General features: G+C 40.8%; 1 protein-coding gene across 3 annotated transcripts; it reads left to right on the top strand.

Moving 5' to 3' along the window:
- Nucleotides 1-835: 835 nt before the first annotated feature.
- ints3 (integrator complex subunit 3) lies at nucleotides 836-25,307 on the top strand. Of its 3 annotated transcripts, none has more exons than XM_036145399.1 (29): nucleotides 836-1,177; nucleotides 3,532-3,615; nucleotides 5,596-5,679; nucleotides 5,773-5,886; nucleotides 5,971-6,055; nucleotides 6,830-6,896; nucleotides 6,997-7,138; nucleotides 7,225-7,354; nucleotides 7,436-7,533; nucleotides 9,544-9,735; nucleotides 9,831-9,918; nucleotides 11,228-11,307; nucleotides 11,408-11,499; nucleotides 11,585-11,691; nucleotides 11,786-11,905; nucleotides 13,296-13,425; nucleotides 15,290-15,344; nucleotides 16,961-17,064; nucleotides 17,157-17,321; nucleotides 18,451-18,604; nucleotides 19,872-19,940; nucleotides 20,032-20,107; nucleotides 20,198-20,311; nucleotides 20,396-20,444; nucleotides 20,528-20,695; nucleotides 22,397-22,497; nucleotides 22,585-22,657; nucleotides 24,105-24,261; nucleotides 24,368-25,307. In XM_036145399.1, the coding sequence occupies exons 1-29, from the start codon at nucleotides 1,094-1,096 to the stop codon at nucleotides 24,443-24,445; spliced, it is 3,060 nt and encodes a 1,019-aa protein (XP_036001292.1). In that variant the 5' UTR covers nucleotides 836-1,093; the 3' UTR covers nucleotides 24,446-25,307. The 3 variants fall into 3 exon arrangements, with proteins under 3 accessions (XP_036001292.1, XP_036001291.1, XP_036001290.1); XM_036145398.1 differs by having other exon boundaries at nucleotides 11,783-11,905; XM_036145397.1 differs by having other exon boundaries at nucleotides 22,397-22,657.
- Nucleotides 25,308-25,344: the final 37 nt, after the last annotated feature.

Raw genomic sequence — 25,344 nt, 5'->3', positions numbered from 1 at the left:
AAAGAAACAGGCCACAGCATCACAGACCCTCCTCCATTCCTAACAGATGAGGTGCTTTTCCACGTATTCATTCTTTATTTCACACCTAGGATTTCTGTCAAACAGCTCAATCTTAGGTTCCTCAAATCAATGCATACTGTTCAAATGAATGCCCCCAATAGTATTTAGCAAACTCTGCAGATTTAAATTTGTAATGAGAGGACAGAACAGACTTCTCCCTACCATCACATTGGATACAATCTAATGGTTGTTATATCACCCTGAAGGACAATCGGCTTTGGAGACTTTCATTTAACTCCCTCACTATCCTTAAGATCAATTTGAGACCTTTTGAGCTTTTCTGTCATGTCCTATTTACTCCCCAAGGACACAGTTACTCATTGAATGTTTAAATTCTGGTTAACTAAAAAACTAGAAATAAAAAATGATTAATTTAAATTAAATTTAAAGGATTGTTAAATGTATTAAATTGATGATTCTGCTACAAACAGACGTCTTTACATGGATTCTGTTCCCTCAACTAAGGTCTGAGTTGTTTTGTTTTTGTGTTGCTTTGTTTTCAGAATGAGATTATGGTGACAAAAGGTACATTCCGGACATTCAAGAGGACTTACGCGTCTTTAACAGGGAAATTAAATGTAGTTACAAGTTTTGTGTTTATCAGATCCTTGTAAACAAGGTAAAGTGGTTTCCATGCAGGTGGACGGCTGGGTAGAATGGCATGGATTGGCCCCTGATATACTCACCTGCTATTGGTTGGTATTGACGTCCCTCAGACTAACGCGTCACCTGATTGGCTGTGGGGCTGCGTCGGTCACGCCCCGTTCCCCAGCTCTGTCTGTGCGGATGTCCGTTATGTTACTGTGGTCGGACGGTGTGTCGGAGTCGAACTGGTATTCCAAGCTGCCTCCATATAAGTTTTAAAAACACATAGCAACTGACCGAAGTGATTCACAGCGAGGCTCTGACCCGGGCCGCGGCCCCCGTGACTCTCCAACACATCGGTACAGACACTCACAACACCACTGAAACGGTAGTCCCAGCCCGGCTCAGCAGAGCTCCGCGGGGCCCCGGCGAGGCGCGGCGGGAGCAGATGGAGCCTGCACCGGCAAAGGCGAAGCCACAGGGCCGGCTCCTGGTGTCCACCCAGCTGGATGCCAAAGACGAGTTAGAGGAGGTAGGGAAATCAGGACTGGTTGCCGGGTAACCTGATTTTATTCCGAATAAACGGGGACAACACAGGGGTACAAGGGAGTCGATTAAATTAAATGTGTATATATATAAAAAGCCAAAGGTACAAAGACATGATGGAACCATTTTATCAAGTGCTGCTGCTAGCAAGCTAGTTAGCATCGCTAGCAGGAGGTTAGCAGCGGTAGTTTAGAGGAATAAACCTGTGAGGTGTGTGGACACATTGTTGGAGGGATGAATCTGGATGAGGTGGAGTTTTAAAGTATGTTGTTGAGTGTTTGGGCTCTTAGAAACGCTGGTTTTGTTATTTAAAGTCTCTAAATTCATGGAATATAGCCTAGCATGCTAATGCTACGTAAACAGATGGATGAGACCTATGTGACAGTTGCGCATGCGTAATGTTTCACATGTCAGAACTACTGGAACGCCAAAGAGTTGACGTTTAATGTTTGTTTTATTGAATAATCCTTATTTAAAATACATTATTTTCATTTAAATCTCTAAGGAGATGTGTCTCCCCTTTTTCATCTTTAGCCTATAGTAGTAGTTGTGAATGCGCTGATCAGATGCACCGATTGCAGATTTGCAGATAATTTATCCATTGTGCTTTGTGGAGAAGATGGTTATGATTATTTGTGATGGACAACTGCTTAATTTTATTGTGTTTTTTTTTTGTTTGTTTTTTAGCAGCATCACTTCCAAATTGAACAGTGCACTAGTTGTAAAGCCAGTGTTGTTACCTTGAGCGAAAATACCCCAGTGTCATGGTATTGACACAAAGATTCAAAAATAAAATCGATAATATGATGTAATTGCTTTTATTCAAACCGGAAAAGCAACAAACATGCATCCTTGTTGCCAAAATAGTGTTACAAATTGTTATTATTAATAAATATGTAAAATTTATTCATTGTTTGGGTTGTCATGCAAAGGCTTTAGCTTTGCTAAAAGTTTTAAATGTAGAATAAAATGGATAAATAAATGGAGAATCTTGCACCCTTTTACAGTTCTACACTTTAACCCTGCAGTCAGCAGCTTACCGGTTTGTACACAGTAAGTATGCAGATACCGGTAGCTTTTGTTTCTCCCCTAACCATTTGAGTGGTGTTGTGCCGCCGCCTTTGAGCAGTTTTCTGTTTTCTTTGTTTGCCACTGCCGAATTATCAATAATAATATAAAAAGTAGCATAAAATTTTATTTTTTTTAAATTCCGGTCATGAGCATAGTAAGAGCTTATAGCGGAAGTCTTAGCCCTGTAAAAATTAATTTTTAGCAGGATATTTGAAGTCACACAAATAGCCTGATAGTTAATGTTTTTCAGTCCACCAAAAATTAACAGATTTGATACATGAGAATATTCTGCATTGTCAGAGTTTAACTATATTGTTTACATTGAAGACAAATGCAAGGCAGGTGCCTTTTTTGACATTCAGGAAAAAAACATAATTGCAAAACTTTTATTTTTAAAAGCGGAATGACAGTAGCGCTAACGATTAGCTCTTATTTCTTTCTTTTCCACAATTCACATCCATCTCTGAAGGCTTTAGCATCTTATCCCCTATAATTCTCCATCATTAAGGTAATTAAGTCCAGTTTCAGCCCTTCCAACTAGCCTAATGTGGACATGCAGGACGCAAATGCGCGGTGCTTGAAATTTAACATCCTTCCAAATGTTGCAGACAGGCAGTCCTGTGCGATTTTTAACATCATGTAATATAAGTAGTTGTAGTTTTAACCTAAACTCAAGCAGTCAAGCAAGACTAGCTTTGTAGTCATTAACTAATCGATGGATTCGCTAATGACTACAAACATGTTGTGTTATTCATTGTTAATTACTTTGTTTTGTGGTGTTGGACGTCAGTCAGTGTTATGTTTTTACCCTGTTTTGCATTTGTATCTTAAACCCTTTGTGCTGATTTTTTTTGTTTTTTTTTGTTCATCTAACCAAACACTCAATGAGGGAGGAGCATAAATGCTGTGCCGTGCCTTTTTTGTTGATGTTTCTCAGTGGTTCCAACAATAAAAAGCGAATAAAATAAACATTAAAGGGTCAAACCTTCCTCAAAAAGTAGCGTTGACAGTCTCATCCAACTGTCATTTAAAGCTTTGCCGTTAGATTTAAAGTATAGAATCAGTCCTCAGTGGTTTGGAAGCAGTTCTTTCTTTTTTTACCGAAGTCAACAACCAATTAACCCCAAACCTAGGGTGTCTTCTTTTTGGTATTACCTTTCTGGGGGATTTCTTCATTAATCATTTGTGCGCAGGCCTTTAATAAATAAGTAAAGTCAGGGTTGGTGTGTCTGATGGTTTTCCGTGTTTGTTTTATGTGTTTGTGTGCAGAGATTGGAACGATGTGTTGGAATCGTCCAGGCATTGAGCAACGGACTGTCGGAAAGGGAGGCCAATGATGCTCTCACTGCCAACGTAAGGAACGGCCATTTTTACTACAAATGCTAGATTTTACCTCTCAGTTCTGTCACCAGTTTTTCCGTAAAAGAACAAAATATTGGTATTAATACATCAGCCTGACACAAACTCTTGAAACATTCATCTGTAAATATTTAGCTTGTGTTGTTTACACAAAACAGAGACAGTTTAGATTTTTTAATACATGCCTTTGTTAACTCAAACTATCTTAATTGTGCGATTGTTTTTCACTATTAGTTAAAGACATAAACACATTTGTTGGCACCCATTGTAGAAATGGTTTAAATGCCTTTAAAATTAATATTTTTGTACTGCAGAAACGTTACAAAAAAATATTTTTAATTTCAGTACATTTATTTAATTTGGGGAAAAAACACATTTATAAATGATAAAGTAAGTAAATTTAACTGAGGCATTTTTTTATTATAAAGGAACTTCTTTCTTTCTGTCATTCTGAGGTAGAAATATGATGTTTGTGTATGTTATGGTGATTGTGCTGAAACAACAATTTCCCTCTGGGATTATTAAAGTATTTCTGATTCTGATGAAACACGGAGGCTAATTTCTTTCAGCTGTTATCCGCTCGGCTTCCAGAGCACCAGGTTAGTCACACACCAAGGAGAATCAGAATCAGATATACTTTAATAATCACAGAGGGAAATTACTGAATGCTACCGGAAGAAAAATGTTCTCAGAAGCTCACCGTCATAAGACGCAAAAGTTGTAACTTGGTTTTAGCGAAGGAGATAAGGAAGAGCCGCGCATCGGATAATTACTGCACAGATGAGTATGTTTCAGCTGGCGACAAGTTATTTAACCTGACAGTTCCAAAGAGCAGCTTCTCTTTTGTTAAACAATCGTGTCAGGAGACACATCCTGCGGTCGTTGAGAAGCTGTTCGACTGTTTTAGGAAGGATAAAAGCAAAGAAAACGTATAAAGCGAGGGCTAAAACTACTAAGTTTGAGTTAAGAGATGTTTTCATGCAGCTTTATAAAAGCTGGCTGGATAATGGAGAACCTTCATCTGCACAAAATACATTTTTTTTGAGGATCTGCAATCACATGAAATGCTGAAATTAAATTGTAGCAAAAAAAAAAACAGCAGAACTCCCAAATATATTTGATAGTGAAAGTAAAAGTATTTACTCCCGCCGTGTTGAGGGAAGTTAAGGGGAGGGAACGGCTGTGTACCCTTAAGAAAAACACTCCTCAGTGAGGGCAGTCATTAAAAAAAGCTCTGGAGCATAAAGGCTGGACGCTGGAGCAGGAGAAGAAGTCATGTGGTGTGTTGACGAGTCCCAGAGTGAAGGCTGTATCAGGGCAGCGCAAGACGTGGATGAAGAGCCTGCTGTACGAGCCGGTGGGGGGGCGGTGCTATAATCCGGGGTTGATGAAGTTGGTCAGGTCTACATTCAGCAGCGTTATGTTCCCCGAGGCCAGCTGACTGCCTAAATATACTCAACGACCAGGTCAGTTCATCTGCCAGTTTCTTCCTCCCTGACGGCAAGAGCTGTTCAAGGTGCACCAAACGTCATCCTAACACCAGACGTCAACCCCCAGTGAGAACCTTTGGGGTCGAGGTCTGGAGTTTGCATCTTTTAATCGTCCGTTGAGAAAAGATGCAACTCAGAACAGAAATAAATGTCTTTGACTCTGCAGAGGATCATAGAATCGACCTCACAGATGTGTGAACGCGCTTCGCTAAAGACGCTCCACTAAAAGCTTCTGTGTCTTTGGGAGTGTGCAGTGTATTTTTCTTCATTTGGGACAGTTTTTCTCAGCTAAATCCTTGCAGCCAAGGTCAAAGTTGGATTTTTCTAAACCTTCCAGTGTGAAATAATGCGGCTGTAGTGAAAAAAAAGAAAAAAAAAAAAGGGGAGTTTATTTTAGGACCTATTAAACATCTATTACCAGGGAGGCCAATCTGTGTGGCAGCTGCGGTGGGACACGACTCATTTCTGTTCCCCTTCTCTGCAGGTGTGTAAAGGCCAGCAGCAGCATGAGGAGGTCTGCCTGGGTCTGTTCGCCCTGGTCCTCACGGAGCCGACGCAGGCCCAGCGGGTGAGTCGCCGCCTCCCGTTTATATCGTCTGTGACGTCACAGCAGCCGCGGCGTTCTAACTCTCCGGTGGGCTGTGTCTGTGTGTGGGAACAGTGCTACAGAGATCTGACGCTGGTCAACAGAGACGGGATGAACATAGTCCTGGTCAAAATCAACCAGATCCTGATGGAGAAGTTCCTCAAGCTGCAGGACATTCCCAGAACACAGGTAAGACGGCGTCGCAAACGCGCCGAAAGGCACCGCGCGTCTCCGAGGACGGCGCCGCTAACGACGGCGCTAACCTGTGTGCAGCTGGTGTGGCTGGTCAGAGAGCTGGTGAAGAGCGGCGTCATCGGGGCGGACGGCGTCATCATGACGCTCATGAAACAGATCGCAGGTTGGATTCCAAAGACTTCCTCTTTTTGATAAAAAAATAAATAAAAAATCAGTGCTGTGTGTTTTCCACACTGAGCTATATTATACACTGAAGTACTAATCACCGTCTGTTTGAACGAGTCGCTTTGAAGCCACCGGCCGCCATATTGGTACTCCCTATTTTCCCCCAGTAAATAGGGAACATGTGCGCTACAGCATCAAATAACGAGGATTTTCTCATGTTCAGGGGGGGCTTAAGACTTTTAAAATGTCAAATGCCATATACTTTTATGTTACGTTCTAAAACTATCAAGTACTGAGAAAGTCATGTGCTGAAATATTTTGCATTTTATTCATTTAAATATATATATTTAACATTTATAAATATATAAATAACAATATACAAAAACATATATTTACATATGTGTATACATATATATACACGTATTTATATATACATATATATATATATATATATATATATATATATATATATATATATATATATATATATATATATATATATATATATTTAATATGAATAACATGTAAAATATTTCAGCACCTAATTTCCTAGTAGTTGATAGTGTTAGTACATCCACTGACTGTAGAATTATCTATGAAACGTTTTCACTCAGCCAGAAAACTGCTTGTTGTTGCAACCAAATCCTATGGGATTCTGTGAGAGTAGGGAGTAGCAAGATGGCGGCCAGGGACTTCAGTTTTTCGGCAAAATCAGCACTCCAGTGTATTATGTAGCTCAGTGGTTTTCCAATGTTGCCATTTTCTCCTGCAGGTGGAGACATCTCCACCAAGAACCTCTGGCTGGCCGAGAACGTGCTGGACATCCTGCTGGATCAAAAGTGAATCTCACACGCATGATCCCTTCGTTGAGTTTTGGTGAAACAGTTTCAGTTTTTTTTGTTATTATTACCGAGTGGCTGAACCCTCTGTTCTCTGAAGGGAGTGGGTGCTGAAGAGCGGGATGCTAATAGCGATGTCGGTGTACACCTACCTCCGTCTGATTGTGGATCACGGCGCGCCGAACCTTCTGCCTCTGCGTCAGAAGGAAGTGGACTTCTGCATCAGCATGCTGCGGGAGAAGGTCGGTGTAGGAAGGGGACGGGAGACGTCGTCTGTCCTCAAAGCCTCGTTTTTTCTGAACCCCCCCGTCTCATTGTGTCTCTATAGTTCATGGAGTGCCTCATCATTGGCAGAGATCTGGTTCGGCTGCTACAGAATGTCGCTCGGATCCCGGAGATGGAGCTGGTTTGGCGGGACTTGCTGCACAACCCGCAAGTTCTCAGTCCTCAGTTTACAGGTGAGCTGAGCTGCACCACCTGAAGGGCTGTCGGTGGTTGAGCGGCGCTGTTTTAACGTTTGTGTGTCCCCGCTGCTGCAGGTATCCTCCAGCTTCTGACCGCTCGAACGTCTCGCAAATTCCTGGCCTGTCGACTGACTCCAGACATGGAGACTAAGCTGCTCTTCATGACCTCCAGGGTAAAAAGCGAACTCTGTTTGTGCGATTCCTTTCAAAATGTGAACATTTTCACATTTTGTCACTTAACAACCTTTTTTTTTTTTTGCAAACAGAAATCTGAAAGGTGTGCTGTGACTTTGTTCAACAGTTTTGTAGAACCACCTTTTTTTCTGCAGATGCACGTCTTTTGAAGCATGGCTCTGCCGGTTTAGCATATTTAATGATAAATATTTCTGGTTTCTGACTTTTTCTGGGCCGTTCTGAGTACGTTTTAGACTTAGACAACTTTATTTGTGATTCGGTATGCACAAAGTGCGTACAGAACGAAATTTCGTTTCGTACAGCTTTTGTAAATCGCAGTAGAAGTTAAATTACAGTTTTAGGTGCGGCAGAGATTTAGAAGTAAACAGTAGATTTTAAATATACAGTATACAAACAATTGAAATGTAACAAAAAAGAGACATTATTTATGTACAGATTGGATTGTGCAAGGGCATTTGTGCATGATCTAAATCAGGAGCGGGGGACAAGCGGCTTTCTTACCTGTCCTGTTCAGCTCGCAGCGACTTGCCTGATATGTGAAGATGCTCTTTTTTACTACAGTTTCTGGGAATTTTATTTTGAAAATGCATTTATAAAAAAAAAAAAAGAAAAAAAAGTTAACTTTTGCACATGTAGCCTCTTTTATTCCAGCGAGAATGCTTTACACACATCATCTTCTTTATTGTGGTTACAGCAGTCCATCCACTAGATGGAGCCCAGCTAGGCCAGAAAGCTCCATCATTTATTAGTGTCATTTCCACTTTTTCTTACTTCCCTGCCACACAGAGGGAATAAAAAACATTTGCAGCCTCAACTACTCTTCTGCTGAGATCCACTCATCCATTTTGAAACTAATTTTGCCAGATTGAGCCACAATTAGGTCCCAAGTAAGGCTGGAGAGTGCAGCTTATCCCTCCAGGGTTCCCACGGGTCCTTGAAATCCTCGAAAGTTTGTGAATCGGAATAAATAAATTCAAGGACCTTGAAAGTTCTTGAAAACAGCCAAAAAAAAAACACCTTGTCCTTGAAATTCCTTGAATGCACTGAAATTGTGTCTTTAACAAAGGTAACAAAAGTCTGAGAATGATTTAAATATATCTCTGAGCAGCTTTCTGGCAACCGTGGCACTTTAAACAGAAGTCAAAAACTAGCTTAATCAAAGATGAAAGTAAGTGAAACAAATTGATATAATTCTGAACATCTCAATGCTGCACTTTTTTCCATAAAATTCCATGAAACGGTAGGCTAATGTACATCTTATATGTAATGTAGTATGGCATAGCCATGTACTGTGGATATAAATGTAGGCTATGAATATGATCAATATCAATGTAGGCTATAAATTAAGTCCACTTTCTTGCATTGCTTCTGACCCAACAACTTCTATGCCGTTTAGTCTTTTATTGAATTTTCATTTTATTAAAATATGATAACCTATTCAGCGGTCACAGTAGGTAAATGCCGCCACGTGTGGTCCTTGAATTTGAGGAAATTGATCCTGGAAAGTCCTTGAAAGGTCCTTGAATTTGATGTTCACCAAGGTGTGGGAACCCTGTCCCTCTTTCCTGTTAATGAGAGCCTATAATCAGTAAAGCGATAAGAAAATCTGATGTTAAAATGTTAAAAACTGTTCATGTTCCTTTTAATAAGGCATTTGAGCTGTTAAACAACCCGTGGAGATTTAGTTGTGCTGCGATGCTGGACTATTCCGACTCTTGATGCTGAACTGGTTGATCTGAAGGCGGGCGGGCGTTCAGGGTGACCTGCAGGGTTTGTTTCCTGCTTCATCTTGATCAGAGCACCTTCTTCCTCATCTTTGCACTGTTCTCTACACGTCTTTTAATTTCAGATTTGTATTTGTAGCATATTTACAATTGTATTGTGACAGAATATGGAGACGTTAAAATGGGAATGACTCGTCTCGGGCAGCCGTATCTCTTCTCGCTCCCCTTTCTGACTCGTGAATTTGCGCGCTCGCTTTCCCCCAGGTGCGTTTTGGGCAGCAGAAGCGGTACCAGGACTGGTTCCAGAGGCAGTACCTGTCCACGGCGGAGAGCCAGTCGCTGCGCTGCGACCTGATCCGGTACATCTGCGGGGTCGTGCATCCCTCCAACGAGGTGCTGAGCTCCGACATCCTGCCGCGCTGGGCTATCATTGGCTGGCTGCTCACCACCTGCACAGTAAGACGCCGCGACCCCCCCCGAGGCTCTCAGTGGGAAAGTGACAGTTTATTTAAGTGGGCTGAGTTTTTAACGAGCTGGTTTTCTTTCTGCAGTCGAACGTGGCGGCCTCCAATGCCAAGCTGGCCCTGTTTTACGACTGGCTGTTCTTTAACCCAGAAAAAGACAGCATCATGAATATAGGTAACAAAAAAACAACACTGCAACCCTATTGGTTCTCAGGACACCCTAACCAGTTTATGGTCGTCTTCTTTGACGCCCAAATTGACAGACATGTTTGGTTTTGTAGCTTTTGTCGCTCTGGCTGCCCGACCCGGTGTAGGTACCAGATTGACTCGGGCGCTTCCCGATGACGTCATCACATGGCAAATCCACTCAAACAAACTACATTATGCCAGCGGTCTCCATTTGTTACAAATCAATTTTATTTTGTTAATTTACGGTTATTTTCCAGTAACTTAATCGAGACATGAAAACTTTTAACATATTTTTGGAATGCTTCTGTGGTAGTCTGACAATTTAATCAAATCGGATCAAAGTTATATCTTTAGAGAAATTTCCTTCCAATTTTTTTTTTAAAGTTGTGAAGGGAAAATAAACCATAAACTCTTTTAATTTTTAATAAAAGTCTGCAGCCGTTTTAATTTAATCACGGCATTCATCACTTTAAAATCAATAACGTTTATTCCTCCTTTTTCTACTTTTTCTACTGATATTACTATGTTGTTCTTTCTGATCACATGCTTTTTTATTATTCCAGATGAAATTGTGATGAATTTGATTAATTTTTTATTGTAGTATTTGGTATATTTAAGATATATGCTGGATAAATTAATCTGGCTATCCCTCCTGTTTTTGTTAACACTATTCTCCCAAAAATTGAGCCAACTGTCAAATATTTGTTGATTTTTTATTTATTTTTTTGGTAAAATGGCTTGAATATTTGTTATATAATTTCCAGTGTGGTCCTTGTTAATCATTATAGCTAAATATTTCACCTCATTTTTATCAATTAAAGTCGGGTGATTATTTGAATTGCTAAGATTTCAAAATTTTTTTCTATGTTCATCTTTAAGCCTATGTTCATCTTTAACCGCTAAAGTAACTTAATAAAATTGATTCGTTACAAATGCAGACCACGGGCTCAATGTAGTTTGTTTGAGTGGCGTTGCCATAATGTGACGTCATCAGGAGGCGCAGGGAACATGGAGAATTTCTTCGTAAAATTGTCCGTTTACAAACCGCAGTCCCGCTCTCGAATAAAACCTACACCCCGCTATACTTACTTTAGTAAGTTGTCCAGACCAATTACAATGTTTTGCGCAATTGAGCAAACGTTAAACCGACCATGTATAGTGACGTCATCAGAAGGCGCAGGACCCCGAGTCGATCTGGTAAATACACCGGCCTCAACCAGAAGTTTGATCCGTTCAGAATGATCCACTGAAGTTTTAATAAAGGACTTTAAGTATCGTCTTTTGGTTTATTTCAGAACCGGCCATCCTGGTGATGCATCACTCCATGAAGCCTCATCCTGCCATCACTGCCACACTGCTGGACTTCATGTGCAGGGTAACACGCTGCTGCAATCCTAAAATACACACGAAACACGCTGCAACACTAAAACTGAACCGTGGGCAAAAAGTGACAGACCTCCCGTTTTATCCCTCAGATCATCCCTCACTTCTTCCCTCCGCTGGAGTCTCAGGTCCGTCAGGGCGTGTTCAATTCACTCACCTTCATCATGGAGAAGAGGGTGCTGGCGTAAGAGCCTGTTTTTACAATATATGCACATTTTTCTCCCACTGACTGGTCATTTGATAATTTACTGTTCACCTACGTGTTTCAGTCACCTTGCTCCGCTGTTTGATAACCCAAAACTGGACCGAGAGCTGCGGTCGATGCTCAGAGAGAGGTTCCCCGAGTTCTGCAGCCCGCCATCCCCTCCCACAGAAGGTACCACACACGTCACAATAAAACTGCCAAAAACAAATTAGCTGAGCAAACACATGTACGTTAAAAACATGTAAAATGTTTCTGCGCCCAGCAGTGAAGATGGAGGAGGCCGCCTCAATGGACATGGACAACCACGTCCTGGACAAGGAGGAGGGCTGCTATGACCACACGGAGGCGGCTTTCAGCGACGATGAGGAGGAAGTCAACAATAAAGGTAGGTGCATTCGCGACTGTTAGAAAGCTATGGTGCATTCAGGGGCATGGGACATTTCAAACTTACAAAGAAAGAGACATAAAATGGAAAAGAACTTAACTCATACAATAATGTATTTTTCCAGAAAATAGCGTGACCTTTCTAACAATACTTAATGCTCTATACTTGTATTTATGACATTGTTTTTGATTCTGCACATCTGCTAGCTTTTTATTCTGAAAATTCTATAATATTACAGCAGCAAATTATCAAAGTTCTTCAAAAGCCTGATTAAAAGTTCCAAATGGGGCTGCAGATCATACAGCAACAATTGCCCTGTCATTGTTTTAACGGGCAGAATTTGCATTTGCTGACCCTTATCCTTTAACTATACATGGATATACAGGAATAAAGTCATACAAGTGCCAACCCCTCATAGATAGCAGGGGGTGCGTTTTTTGGCAAATGGCTGCCGAAAAATGCACCCCCTATGTTTTTAATCTAAAAATTGTCCCAGACTCATGAAATTCATACTGGTAGCTTAGAACACATTTGTAAACATGTAGAAAATGTTAAATCAGCTACAAGTGTATATTTCAGTAAAATAGCAGGGGGTGCGTTTTTTGGCAAATGTACATGTAAATGTATAACACCGGCCAATAGGCCGGAGCGAGGGCCGATCGACGCCGCTTGCGGCTTTAACATCCTTCATATGCGGCCTATCAGCGTACAAATTAACAGTTACTACCATGGTTTAAAACAAAGAAATACTTTCTCAAGTGCCATGTTGTCTAATATTATTATTATTTTATCTTTTAATTTTGGTTGATTCAATAGTTGTCACACAAGTTGTATTATGTAAATGTCTTTGCACTTTGAAAGCAGTTGAAATTGTAATTTATTTATGTTTTATTTATTTTTGTTCTGAAGGAACAGTATTTTATATATTTACTTGATTTTATAAGCATTTGTTCATGGGACCTAAATGTTCTGAAAATATTGTAATAAATATAATTTAGGACTGCAATGACATGTTTGTCTTTTCGCATTACACACATTTAGTCGATGTTCTTAAACTCAACCGTCATTTTGATTTGTATTTCCATCGTACGTTTGGTCTTAAATTTCATTTAGAAGTGGTATTAAAAGGTCTTAAAAAGTATTAAATTTAACTTGTTTATACTTGTAGACACCCTGTGTTCAGGCTGGTTGGATTAGAGCAAACCAGCTCATCATCCTGACTAGTAAAGCTATTATTTCCTTTAAACCAGTTAAACTAATAAAACTCTGGCTTAGACCAGGTTAACACAGTTTTGGGCTATCTTCTAAACTCCATGCTGGGTTTTAGAGCTTCAGTCCCATTTGGGTTTGTCCTCGCCGCCACGCTAACCGTTGACCAATCACTGTCCAGGAAAGAAGAGGGAGTTCCGGTTCCATCCGATCAAAGAGGCGGTGGTGGAGGAGCCCGCCGACATCACGCCCTGGCTCGACCAATTAGACGACACCATGAAGGAGAAGGTGCAGCAGATTCAGAAGACGAGGTGAGATCGGACCGCCCTCTTCACCGCAACAATCGGGCAGCAAACTGTCCTCTGCAGCTGATCCAGAACGCTGCTGCCTGCGTCCTCACTAAGACTAAGAAAGTAGAGAACATCACCCCAGTTCTAAAGTCCTTACACTGGCTCCCTGTATCTCAGGCTACGTTCACACTGCAGGTCTTAATGCTCAATTCCGATTTTTTTGTGAAATTGGATTTTTTTGCGTGGTCGTTCACATTTCCATATATGTGCGACTTGTATGTGATCTCCTGTGTGAACTGAATGCTTTCAACCTAAGTGTCCTGCATGCGCACTCGAGGACGCGATGACGTCACACGTAGCAAGCGCCCTCAGTGTTTGCGGAAGTAAACATGGATTATAATGCTGGCGCACATTTTGCAGTCATTAATTTATTTTCTAACCTAAACTTTCCGTCCATTGACTTCTCTTCTCATTGTAGTCCACTGTTGGTGTCGTTTTTCTTCCCGCTTCTGCATAGCAGGATGCAGAATAGTGACGTTCGTCGAGTATCTGTGACGTACAGGTCGGATAAATGCGACCTGTACGTACAGACACAGGTCGCATTTGAAAAGATCAGAGGCTACATTCACACTGCAGCCTGAAGTGACCCAATTCTGATTTTTTTGCCCATATGCGACCTGTATCTGATCTTTTTATGACAGTCTGAACAACACAGATCGGATTTTTTCAAATGCGACCCAGGCCACTTGAATATGTGGTCCTGAATCCGATACATATCTGATCTTTTCAAATGCGACCTGTGTCTGTACGGCCAGGTCGCATTTATCCGACCTGTACGTCACCGATACTCGACAAATGTCACTATTCTGCGTCCTGCTATGCAGAAGCGGGAAGAAAGACGAGACCCATAGCGGACAACAATGAGAAGAGCAGTCAATGGGGGGAAAGCTCCGGTTAGAAAATAAATTAATGACCGCAAAATGTACGCCAGCATTATAATCCATGTTTACTTCCGCAAACACTGAGGACGCTTGCTACGTGTGACGTCATCGCGTCCTCAAAATATGCATGCGGGACATTTAGGTTGTACGTATTCAGTTCACACAGGAGATCACATACAAGTCGCACATATTTGGAAATGTGAACGGACACGCAAAAAAATCCAATTTCACCAAAAAATTGGAATTGAGCATTAAGACCTGCAGTGTGAACGTAGCCAGATACGTATCGGATTCAGGACCACATATCCAAGCGACCTGGGTCGCATTTGAAAAAATCCGATCTGTGTTGTTCAGACTGTCATAAAAAGATCAGATCCAGGTCGCATATGGGCAAAAAAATCGGAATTGGGTCACTTCAGGCTGCAGTGTGAACGTAGCCTCACAGAATAGACTTTAAAATCCTTCTGTTGGTCTATAAATCCCTGAATTAACACCTAAATACATCACAGACTTGTTATCAGTGTATCAACCCTCCAGACCTCTAAGGTTGACTGGCTGCAGCCTGCTCTGCAGAACCAGAACTAAACATGGAGAAGCAGCATTTAGTTCCTATGCTCCACTTATCTGAAACAAACTTCCAGAAAACTGTAAAAGTGCTGAAAGTCTGAGTTCTTTTAAATCAAGATTAAAACACATTTGTTTAGGATTGCCTTCGACTGTTCTAGTTAAACTGTTTTAAACATAATTAGTTCAACTTTGTAGTCCAACTGTTTAATATTTGCTTTTAGTTTCCATTTTCTCATGTTTTATTTTTTTCTACGTTTTATTCCAACTTGCTTTTTATTCTGTTTCTATTTTCCTATATTTTGATCATGTAAAGCCCTTTGCATTGTCCTTGTACTGAAATGTGCTATATAAATAAATGTGCCTTTGCTTCTTCTCAGTGACACTGAGACCCAGTGCGAGGTGATGCAGGAGATCGTGGATCTAATCCTGGAGGTCAGTTCTCTTTGACAGAGTGCAGAGAAATTAAACGTCGTCCACTGGTAGACGAGATACTTTTGAGTTTCTTCAAACTAATCGGTTTTTACTTCAGCAGTCAACATGTCGCTGGATTCTTTAGAGAAACTGTAGCTTCCTCTCTCTAGACCCACAGTTCTATATAGTTTGCTCTGTGTTAACAAAAATACTTAGAGACAACTAACACGTACATTTCTATGAGCTATAAAACCTTTTTCATTATTGAGTTTGTTTTTCTGTTGAACTTTTTAACAATTTTTAGGATCAATATGACTAAATGATTGTGTGAATTAAAGACATAGAGCCCCAGTTTCACTACAGTGTAAATAAGTTTCTTCTGTAGCCCCTTTCACAGGTAAACATCACAAACTGAGCCACAAAGACGGAGCTTAACAAATAAAGCATTACTATACAGACGAAAGCTGTGTTAAAACATACTGATAACTGCAAAATATAAAATTATTTGAAGAGATCTTAGCTTTCTGTAACAGGAAAGTCTTCGGCTGCCTCTTAAATGTGTCAAGGGTCTCATTGTAAAAAGGTTCAGCTGTGAACTTTATTTAGAAAACCTCTGCACAGATGTGCAGGTGCCTCTAAAAGAAGTGCCAAACTTAAACAATAAATACATTTAGTAAGATTTCACATTAATATGACGGCTCTTGGAAATGTCCGTCGGAGTCTGGTGTTTTCGTTGTGTCTCATCGGGTAAAATTAATTATGTAATTTAGGCGTAAACACGCTGATCTGTGCTTCAGGGGATTTCACTGTGATGTTAAGGTTCATTTTGCATATTTTGGAGTAGGGCTGAACAATTAATCGCATTTTCAATATAATCGCGATTTAAAAAAAACGCAATTTCCAAATCGCAGAGTCTGCAATTTTTGGCTATGTAACAATTAGGGAATCAGACACGTCCATTAGGTGTTGGTAAAATGTTTAAAGTGGGTTTGCCTCCACATGGAAGGGAAGAGAGTTGCAGCAGTGAGATAATCTAATTTTATTACTTGTTTTAGAATTTATATAATCATACATAGCATTAAGTACAGGTCAATTAGTTTAATACATAGACTTGCTCGTTGGTTGCACTTTTTGTTCAACAAGGATTGATATCCAAATCAACTAAAAGCTGTTCTCTTGAATTATATTCTGATTAATAGAAACATTAAAAGTTCTTGTTTTGAATAGTCCTTGTTTACAAACATCTTTATTTAGAGGCCATTTTTGTTGCTTGTGGTTAACGCAGAGAAAAGTCAAAATTGCAATTTTGGTTGAAATATATCGTAGGCAGAACGCAATCATTTCTGCTCTGAGTTTAGACGCTGCGGGTCTTTTAGCAACTAATCTGCACAGCGAGGAAACAAAATGATTTGTTGTTTGTATATGTTTAAAAAGACATGATAAATTAAACTGGAAAAAAAACCGCATTAAATCGCAATATTAAGAAAAAAAATCGCAATTAGATTATTTGCCAAAATCGTTCAGCCCTACTTTGGATCCTTAGAATGTATCAGTAAACCTTTTTTTTTTTACTAAACTACTACTATAAAGTGTTTATATTAATCTTTGTGAAATATCCCTTTCCTTCTTATTTTCAGGATGACTTCGATACGGAGCAGATGTCGGCTCTGGCTTCCTGTCTGGCCGAACTGTTTAAAGATCACTTCAGAGGGGAGGTCCTCCCTGAGGAGATCACGGAGGAGTAAGGCCGTCCTCTCTGCCCGCGTCTGACGAGCCGCCAACCGTGCCTGACATCCAGACTGATTCAGCTCTCTGCTCCGCCGCTCCCTGCAGGTCTCTGGAGGAGTCCGTGTGCAAACCCGTCTGCCTGATCTTCAGGAACCTGGTCACCATGCAGGAGGACAACAGCGGGTTCTCGGTGCTGCTGGACATGTTGGCAGAGCTTTACCAGAAGCAGCCAAAGATCGGATACCACCTGCTGTACTACCTGAAGGCCAGGTGATCTGGAGCTGCCCTGATCCTAGCATTTGTGATATTAGATTTCTCTTTAGGAAATATAAGATAAGATAAGAGATAAGATAGTCTTTATTGATCTCACAATGGAGAAATTCACTCGTCACATCGGCTCATACAAGAAGGTGCAGAGTAGGGAAGGTGCATTCAGTTAAATACAGTGAATCTTCATATATACAATGGATCAAAAAGAATACCAAAAAATACAAAAAAGGAAATAGGAATGGGCATATGATGTCTTATTTACATTCATACTGGTCTATATATATATATATATATATATATATATATATATATATATATATATATATATATATATATATATATATATATATATATATATACTTAAATAAATATATATATATACTTCAATATATATATATATATATATATATATATATATATATATACTTAAATATATACATATATCTATATATATATATATATATACTTAAATATATACATATATCTATATATATATATATATATATATATATATACTTAAATATATACATATATCTATGCGCCTAAATACATACGTACCTACGCGTATATACATTGTATACATTTGTACATACATACATACATACATGTGTGCTGACTTATGTTCAGGTGGTGATAGCAGCAGAAGTCACTACATCAGGATTATTGCACGGGTTGTAGGACAGTGTATTAAATAGATTATTGCACCTTGGTTATTGCACATTAATTATTACAGTTATGGTCACAGTTACAGTGCAGCATTGTAAAATCTGATAGCAGCAGGAATGAATGACCTGCGGTAGCGCTCCTTTTTACAGACAGGATGTCTAAGTCTTGCACTGAAGGAGCTGCTCAGCTCCTCTACAGTCTGGTGCAGGGTGTGGAAGGTGTTGTCCATGATGCTTAATTGTGTTTGAAATGTTATCTTCAAGTCTTGCTGCTGCGATTGGATGTTAGACATTTAAATGAGGGGCAGAAGCAACGCCTCAATGCATGGTTTTCGAGAGGAGACGACATAAAACGAGGGTTGACAGTTGAGCAAATATAAATTTAGCTGAAGTCCCGCCTCTAAGCAGAACTAATGAAGCAGAAACAGAAACCAACACGAGCGTCATCGTCTGTCTGCCAACAGCAAAGCGGCCAACGGCAAGATGATGCTGTACGAGTCGTTTGCTCAGGCGACGGCTCTGGGGGACCTGCACACGTGTTTGATGATGGACATGAAGGCGTGTCAGGAGGACGACGTCCGGCTGCTCTGCTACCTCACACCGTCCATTTACTCAGAGGTAAACTCAGACGCCTCGTCTCTCAGGGTGGTTCTAAAGATCTGGCTACCTGAGTTTGGAAAATACTCCCCCCCCCACACACACACACACACACACACACACACACAAAATGTATAAAGTAAAAATGTATTGTGTCCTTCCTCCCTCCTTTATGCGTCTTACATGTTTTCTTCCTTGTGTCCTTCCTACTATACTGCCTTTCCTTTGTTGTTTTTCTCATCCATGTTTTTTGCCTTCCGCTCTTTCTATCTGCTATATACACTCCTTTATTTCTGCCTTTCCTTCATTCCCTACTGATTTTTTTTCTGTCCATATATCCTCCCTCCCTTCCTTTGTGCATCCCTTTCTTCTACTCTCTCACACTCCATTCATGCATTCATCCATCAATGCATCCATCCAACCATTCATCCACCCATCCATACATTCATCCATCCAACCATTCATCCATTCATTCATTCTTTCCTCATCCATGCATTCATAACATCCATCCATCTATGCATTCATCCACCCTTTCCTTCATCCGTCCATGCATTCATCCATCCATTCCTTCATTCATTCATTCATACACACGTTCATCCATCCATCTATGCATTCGTCCTTTCCATGCATTTCTCCACCCATCCATCATTCATTCTTTCCTCCATCCATGCATTCATCCATCCACCCATCTATGCGTCTGTCCATGCATTCATTCATCCATCCATGCATTCATCCATCCATTCATTCATTCCTCCATCCACGCAATTATCCATCCATCTATGCATTCATCCATACTTTCATTCATTCGTCCATGCATTCCTACATCCAACCATTCATCCATCTATTCATTCTTTCCTCCATTCATGCATTCATCCATCCACCCATCTATGCATCCGTCCGTGCATTCATCCATCCATTCCTTCATTCATCCATCCACACATTCATCCATCCTTTCATTCATTTGTCCATCCATTCATCCATCCGTCCATGCATTCATCTATCCATTCATCCATCCATCCATGCATTCATCCATGCATTCTTCCACCCTTTCATCCATCTATTCATCCATCCATTCATGCATCCATCCATTCATTCTTTCATCCAGTCATCCATCCATTCAGCCATCCATGCATCCATCCATCCATTCATTCTTTCATTCATCCATCCATTCATTCTTTCGTTCATCAATCCATCCATCCATTCTTCCACCCTTTCATCCATCCATCCATCCATCCATTCTTTCATCCATCCATCCATCCACACAGTCTGACTAGTCGTCTCTGTTTAGTTTCCAGATGAGACTCTGCGAAGCGGTGAGCTGCTCAACATGATTGTAGCCGTTATCGACTCCATGCAGGTAACACGGACCGGTTCCTCGCTGAGCTCTCTCTGCCGCTGTGAGGCGGCGCTCCCGCTCACCTGGACTGTCTGTGTCTGTCTGTGTTCAGTTACAGGAGCTGATGTGTCATGTGATGATGGGCAGCCTGGTGATGTTCCGGAAAGACTCCGTTCTAAACATCTTGAGTAAGGAGCAAAGGTTTAGTGTCGTGTTTCTCCTGCACCTCGGCTCGTGGACTCCAGCTTGTCTACATTGTTGTGTTTCTTCCCCTTCAGTCCAGTCTCTGGAATGGGAAACATTTGAACAATACAGCACCTGGCAGCTCTTCCTGGCCCACAGCATCCCTCTGGAAACCATCATCCCCATCCTCCAGCACCTCAAGTACAAAGGTGGCTACAGGAACATTATCATTAAGCACAGAAACTATGAGATTAAGACGTGTTCGTACAAACTTCTTCATTCTTGTTTCTCAGAACATCCGGAGGCTTTGTCCTGTCTACTGTTGCAGCTTCGCAGAGAAAAGTAAGACCAGAAAACCTGCTCCCACATTACGCCACACAGCCCGTTTGCCTGGGCTAATGTCTCTGCCGCTGTTCGTGTCTCAGGCCAAGCGAGGAAATGGTGAAGATGGTCCTGAGTCGTCCCTGTCACCCCGAGGACCAGTTCACCACCAGCATCCTCCGACACTGGGCGTCAAAATACGACGACACGCTGGGAGAACACATCAAGGCTCAGCTGATCAAGAACAACAACCAGCCCCGCAAGAGACAGAGGTGAGGACGTTCAGGAGCCGTGCATAAGTCAGGGTGCTTGCGCAAGTCTTGAAAGTCTTAATAAGTATGGAATTTTGAAACACTGTTTTCCAGACCTTGAAAAGTCTTGAATTTTGTGTGAAAGTCTTAATAAAGTATGGGGAAAAAAATGTATGGTAGAATTTTACAGTATGCTCAAAGGCATTGTGAAATGAGAAATAGGAAGGTAGGCTATAAAACTATAATTTTACTAACTGGTCACGTACTGTATTAGCCTAATGGAATCAAACACTTGTTTGATGTGAAATTCATGTACTTGTGATTTTCATGTTTTGAAACGTTTTCATCAGTAAAAGCATAATTTACTGTGAATAATGCATTTGTTCATTGAATACTAGCCTATAAAAATTAACATTTCTAATAAACAGTTTGTACAATCTCGACCAATGAAGTAGGCAGTAGGCACACAAGTATACAAGTACATAAAGTTAAGGTCTTGGGAAAAAAAATATCAGTTTTAAAAAAGTCTGGAAAAAGTCTGGAATTTTAATTTGGAAAAAGAGCAAGCACCCTGATAAGTGTTCATACCCCTGGCACACGTTTCCATAGATTAAATTGAACACAGGTGGGTTCTATTTACTAATTATGCGACAGCAGAATTGGTTTCTCTGGATTTCATTTAGGGACATCTGTGTAACGGGGCTGATTTCAAAAGATCACGCCTCACTTTTCAGATTTTCATCCACTTCCCCTTCATTTATCTTACATTCTTTGTTGGTTTGTCACATTAAATTCCCAATAAAATCGACTGACGGTTCTAATGTGACGGAGTGTGGAAAAGTCAAAGGGGCGTGAATACAATCTGGTCAAGACGGGCTAAAATCCTGTCTGTGGTGGTAGACAAATAACCTGACCCTCGCCAGATTGATATCGCTCCGCCTAGCTTCACTCACATCCATCTGGGACATCTCCCATAGAGAGTGATTTCTCCAACCAATTTTATTGTCCAGCCAATCAGGACGCAGGGCTGGAGTTTCATAGATATGACGTAGTGGAGAAGCGACCGTGACGTGAGACTGTTTTGATTCAGACAACAATGGCGGCTCGCATCGAGGAAGCAAGCGTTAACATCAATGCTGTTATTTCTTCCATGTTGTCCAATCTACCTAATATTGTTTCATTAAAAGAACATCAGAGAACGGCTGTGAAGGCTTTTGTTGGTGGAAACCATGTTTTTGCCCTTCTCCTGACCGGATTTGGCAAGTTTTGTTTTTCGGGGCGCGCCCGTGACGGAGCGGTTAGCGGTTAGCGCAAACCATGTTAGGAGGCCTTTAGTCTTTGCCGCCTATCTTCCCCCCTCTTCCTGTCAGCTCACTGTCAATAAAACGCGTGCCACTAGAGCCGCAAACACATTAAAAAATAAAAATTAAAAAGTTTTGTTTTTTCCTGCGTCGCTCTCACAGCGTCACGGGTTAGCTTCGGTGTGAGTGGTTGAAATAGCACATCAATAAAGATGACAGACAAGTGGCTTATCCAATCATATGCAAGAATTTTTGATAAGGCCCAGCCTTCTGAAACGGCAATTCCTATGGAGAGATCCCAGATGGATGTGAGTGGAGCTAGGCGGAGCAAAATACATCTGGCTTGGGTCAGGTTAGGAGACAAAGACTTCCAGGGTTAAACTGCGTAGCAGTAATAAAGGTTTGCTCTCTCTGCCTGCAGTCTTCGTAGTTCCAGCAGTAAGCTGGCTCAGCTGACCCTGGAGCAGATCTTGGAGCACCTGGACAATCTGAGGCTGAGTCTCAGCAACATGAAGAACAACTGTGAGCAGATTCACACTTTTAACTCCAGATCGCTCGCTGATCCTGCTCGGGTCAATGACACCGTTTTTCTTTTTTTTTCCCTCGCAGTCTTCACTCAGACACCGATCCTCCAGGCTCTGCAGCACGTTCAGGCCAGCTGCGACGAGGCTCACAAGATGAGGTACATGTCAGGTTTAAACACCTAAAACATTCATTAAACAACACAAGGGAAGAAAGACAACAGGCATTAGATCTTTTCTTGCAAGGAGAACGACAAAGGGACACCTGCAGTTTCTTTACGTTTTATTTTCCCAGGGAAGCAAACTGTACACTGCAAAAACAGAACTAGAAATAAGTAAAATGTTCTTAAAATGTTTAGTATTTGTCCTTGATTTGAGCAGGTAAATAAGATAATTTGCCAATGGAATAAGATTTTTGCACTTAAAATAGGAACAATTCATCTTCATCATGTTATTTCAAGTGCAGGATGTCTAATTATCTTATTTTAGGGGTCAAAATACTCATTCCATTGGCAGATAATCGTATTTACCAGCTCAAATCTAGGATAAATACACTAACTTGAAGAACATTTGACTTATTTTTAGAACCCTTTTTGCACTGTAATGTGACCTTCAACATCATAAACTAGCAGTTCAGTTATGAAGAGCAATTGAGCATTCAGTTGTCAGGTAAAGGATTAAACACAGATGGCTAGGTGCAAATCATCACAGTTGCAGATAGTGCTGCAAAAACAACATTTATCATGAGGCTTTTTCTCTTCACAAAGCCTTGCTCTGTAACATAGAAGAGAAAGATTAGTCATCTGAAAAACACTTTAATGTCTGAATAACAGGGTTCCTACAGCATAAGGCAAGTTAAATGTAAGACTTTTTAAGACTTTTTAATGCCACTTGAAATAAAACGTTAAGACCAACTTGACAATAAACAAGATAAACCTGGTTGCGACAACTTCACCCAAATGTTTATTTTAACATAAACCATTACTTTCTGGCCCAGAAGACAATTTTAAAATATAGGAAGAAAGCTAAAAACACACAAATTACAGATATATTTTTAACAACTACTGAACTGAATTCACAAACTTTGTTTTGTTCCCTACTAAAATAAACTATAAATCAGTTTTAAAAACCACAACATAACCAGTGCCAACTCTTTTTCGCAGCTATGGTCCGGCCGCAACAGTTTTTATTGGTTCAGCTATCAATAATGGTTACGTTGAGCCGTTTGGTAAATTTAAAAATATATAATTTTGTCAATTATTTTACTGTTTGGTAAGGATTACAAAAATAAAATCCTATTTATGACCTGGTAACAATTTTAAGACCTAAGAAAGATTGATTTAAGACATTTTAATGCTAATTAAGGCCTTAGTTTTATATTACAGTATTCAATGCCTTTTAATACTTTTTAAGGATCCGCGGGAACCCTGGAATAAACCTTTTTAATAGTAATGAGTAAATACGTGATAAATGCAATGAACATGGTAAATAAAAAACAACATGTAGAGAATAATAAAAATAATTCTAACAGTAAATGTACAAAAACACGCATCAATGGTGACGTTGCACCTTCTGCTGATGACTGATGACGCCGCCTCCGCCCTGCAGGTTCAGCGACTTGTTCGCCCTGGCAGAGGAGTACGAGGACTCTCAGGCGAAGCCTCTGAAGTCTCGGAGAAAAGCTCCGGCCTCCTCGCCTCGCTCCAGGAAAGGTGTAGCTCCGCCCACCAACAACGAGGAGGAGAGCGCCTCCAGTAGTGCCTCAGTACGTATTCCTGCAGCCTGAAACCTGAGCTGTAACTGAGTTAAAGTGTTTAACCCTTCTAGAAAGACAGACACGTTATCTTGACGTTTTTTGTTGTTTTCTGCAGGAGGAGGAAGACTCGAAGCCCAAAGCTCCCAAGAGGAAGCGGAAAGGCTCGTCGGCGGTTGGCTCTGACAGCGACTGATGAACCCTCTGACCAATCAGATGCCAATAAAACTCTCCCAACCAACCAGTCGCTGAGCCCCCGGGAGGAGACCCCCCGAGGTGGGACTTTTAAATCCACGTCGTGGGGCGACTTTCCTCACGTTGAGATTGATGTTGTTCCGATGGAGACGAGGACCGGCTGCTGGGTTTCCATCTGGTGGGCTGATCTTCCATGACGCGCTGCGAGGAGAAACCACAAACTCTTGATCCAAATAGACTGATTTTAAACAGAGGACACGATGAGAGGGACCCCCTGTACGTTTAGTTCCTGGCGGGGCGTGGACTCGGGACTTCCTGCTGTTTTTAGCAGCTCCTTCCTGTTTGTTCACTGCAGTAAAAAAAAACGCTTCATCTGTTGTTTTTGCATCTCAGATGATTTCTTCATAAAAAAAAACAAATGATGGTGTCGGGGTCTCGTTTGTCTGTTACTCGGAGTTTGGATTGGAGAGTAAAATCGGGTGGTTGCTCATAAGCACAACGGCAACAGAGTCAGCATCACCACAACCTGTCAATGTATTACTGTTGAGTGCAAAGAAATCTTAAATGTGGTTTGTTTTTGTCCAGAGCTTCTGATCTTTTCTGACTTGGTTAAAAGAAACACAAGGAGATCAACGTAGATCAACTAAAGTATTTTTTTATCGTCGTCAAATCTTTTACAGGATTGCATTTTTAGGATCTTTGAATCTAAATCTTTAAACTTTCCAAAGCAGAGTCAGAAAACAGCAGAAGTCTTCTGCCAGAGTTTTATTTACAGCCATATGTCATTACAAAGCCTTACCTGGTTCAGACAGAGCTGTTTTTACAGGATGTGAAAAATAATAAACGAGCAAATGTTGAACTGATGATGTTTTTAGAGGATCTGCAGAAACCATTTATCCA

Source organism: Fundulus heteroclitus, chromosome 13 (assembly GCF_011125445.2).
Source record: "Fundulus heteroclitus isolate FHET01 chromosome 13, MU-UCD_Fhet_4.1, whole genome shotgun sequence".
Classification (NCBI taxonomy): domain Eukaryota; kingdom Metazoa; phylum Chordata; class Actinopteri; order Cyprinodontiformes; family Fundulidae; genus Fundulus; species Fundulus heteroclitus.
Note: the sequence above shows the minus strand (reverse complement) of the source record. Positions and strands in the feature narration are given on the sequence as shown.

What these genes read in the sequence shown, in the direction of transcription:
- ints3 (XM_036145397.1), top strand. Translation starts at nt 1,094, where the DNA reads ATGGAGCCTGCACCGGCAAAGGCGAAGCCACAGGGCCGGCTCCTGGTG. An exon ending in CACCGTCCATTTACTCAGAG is followed by an intron (nt 18,605 to 19,871) that starts GTAAACTCAGAC and finishes GTCTCTGTTTAG; the next exon opens with TTTCCAGATGAGACTCTGCG. An exon ending in TTGCAGCTTCGCAGAGAAAA is followed by an intron (nt 20,445 to 20,527) that starts GTAAGACCAGAA and finishes TTCGTGTCTCAG; the next exon opens with GCCAAGCGAGGAAATGGTGA.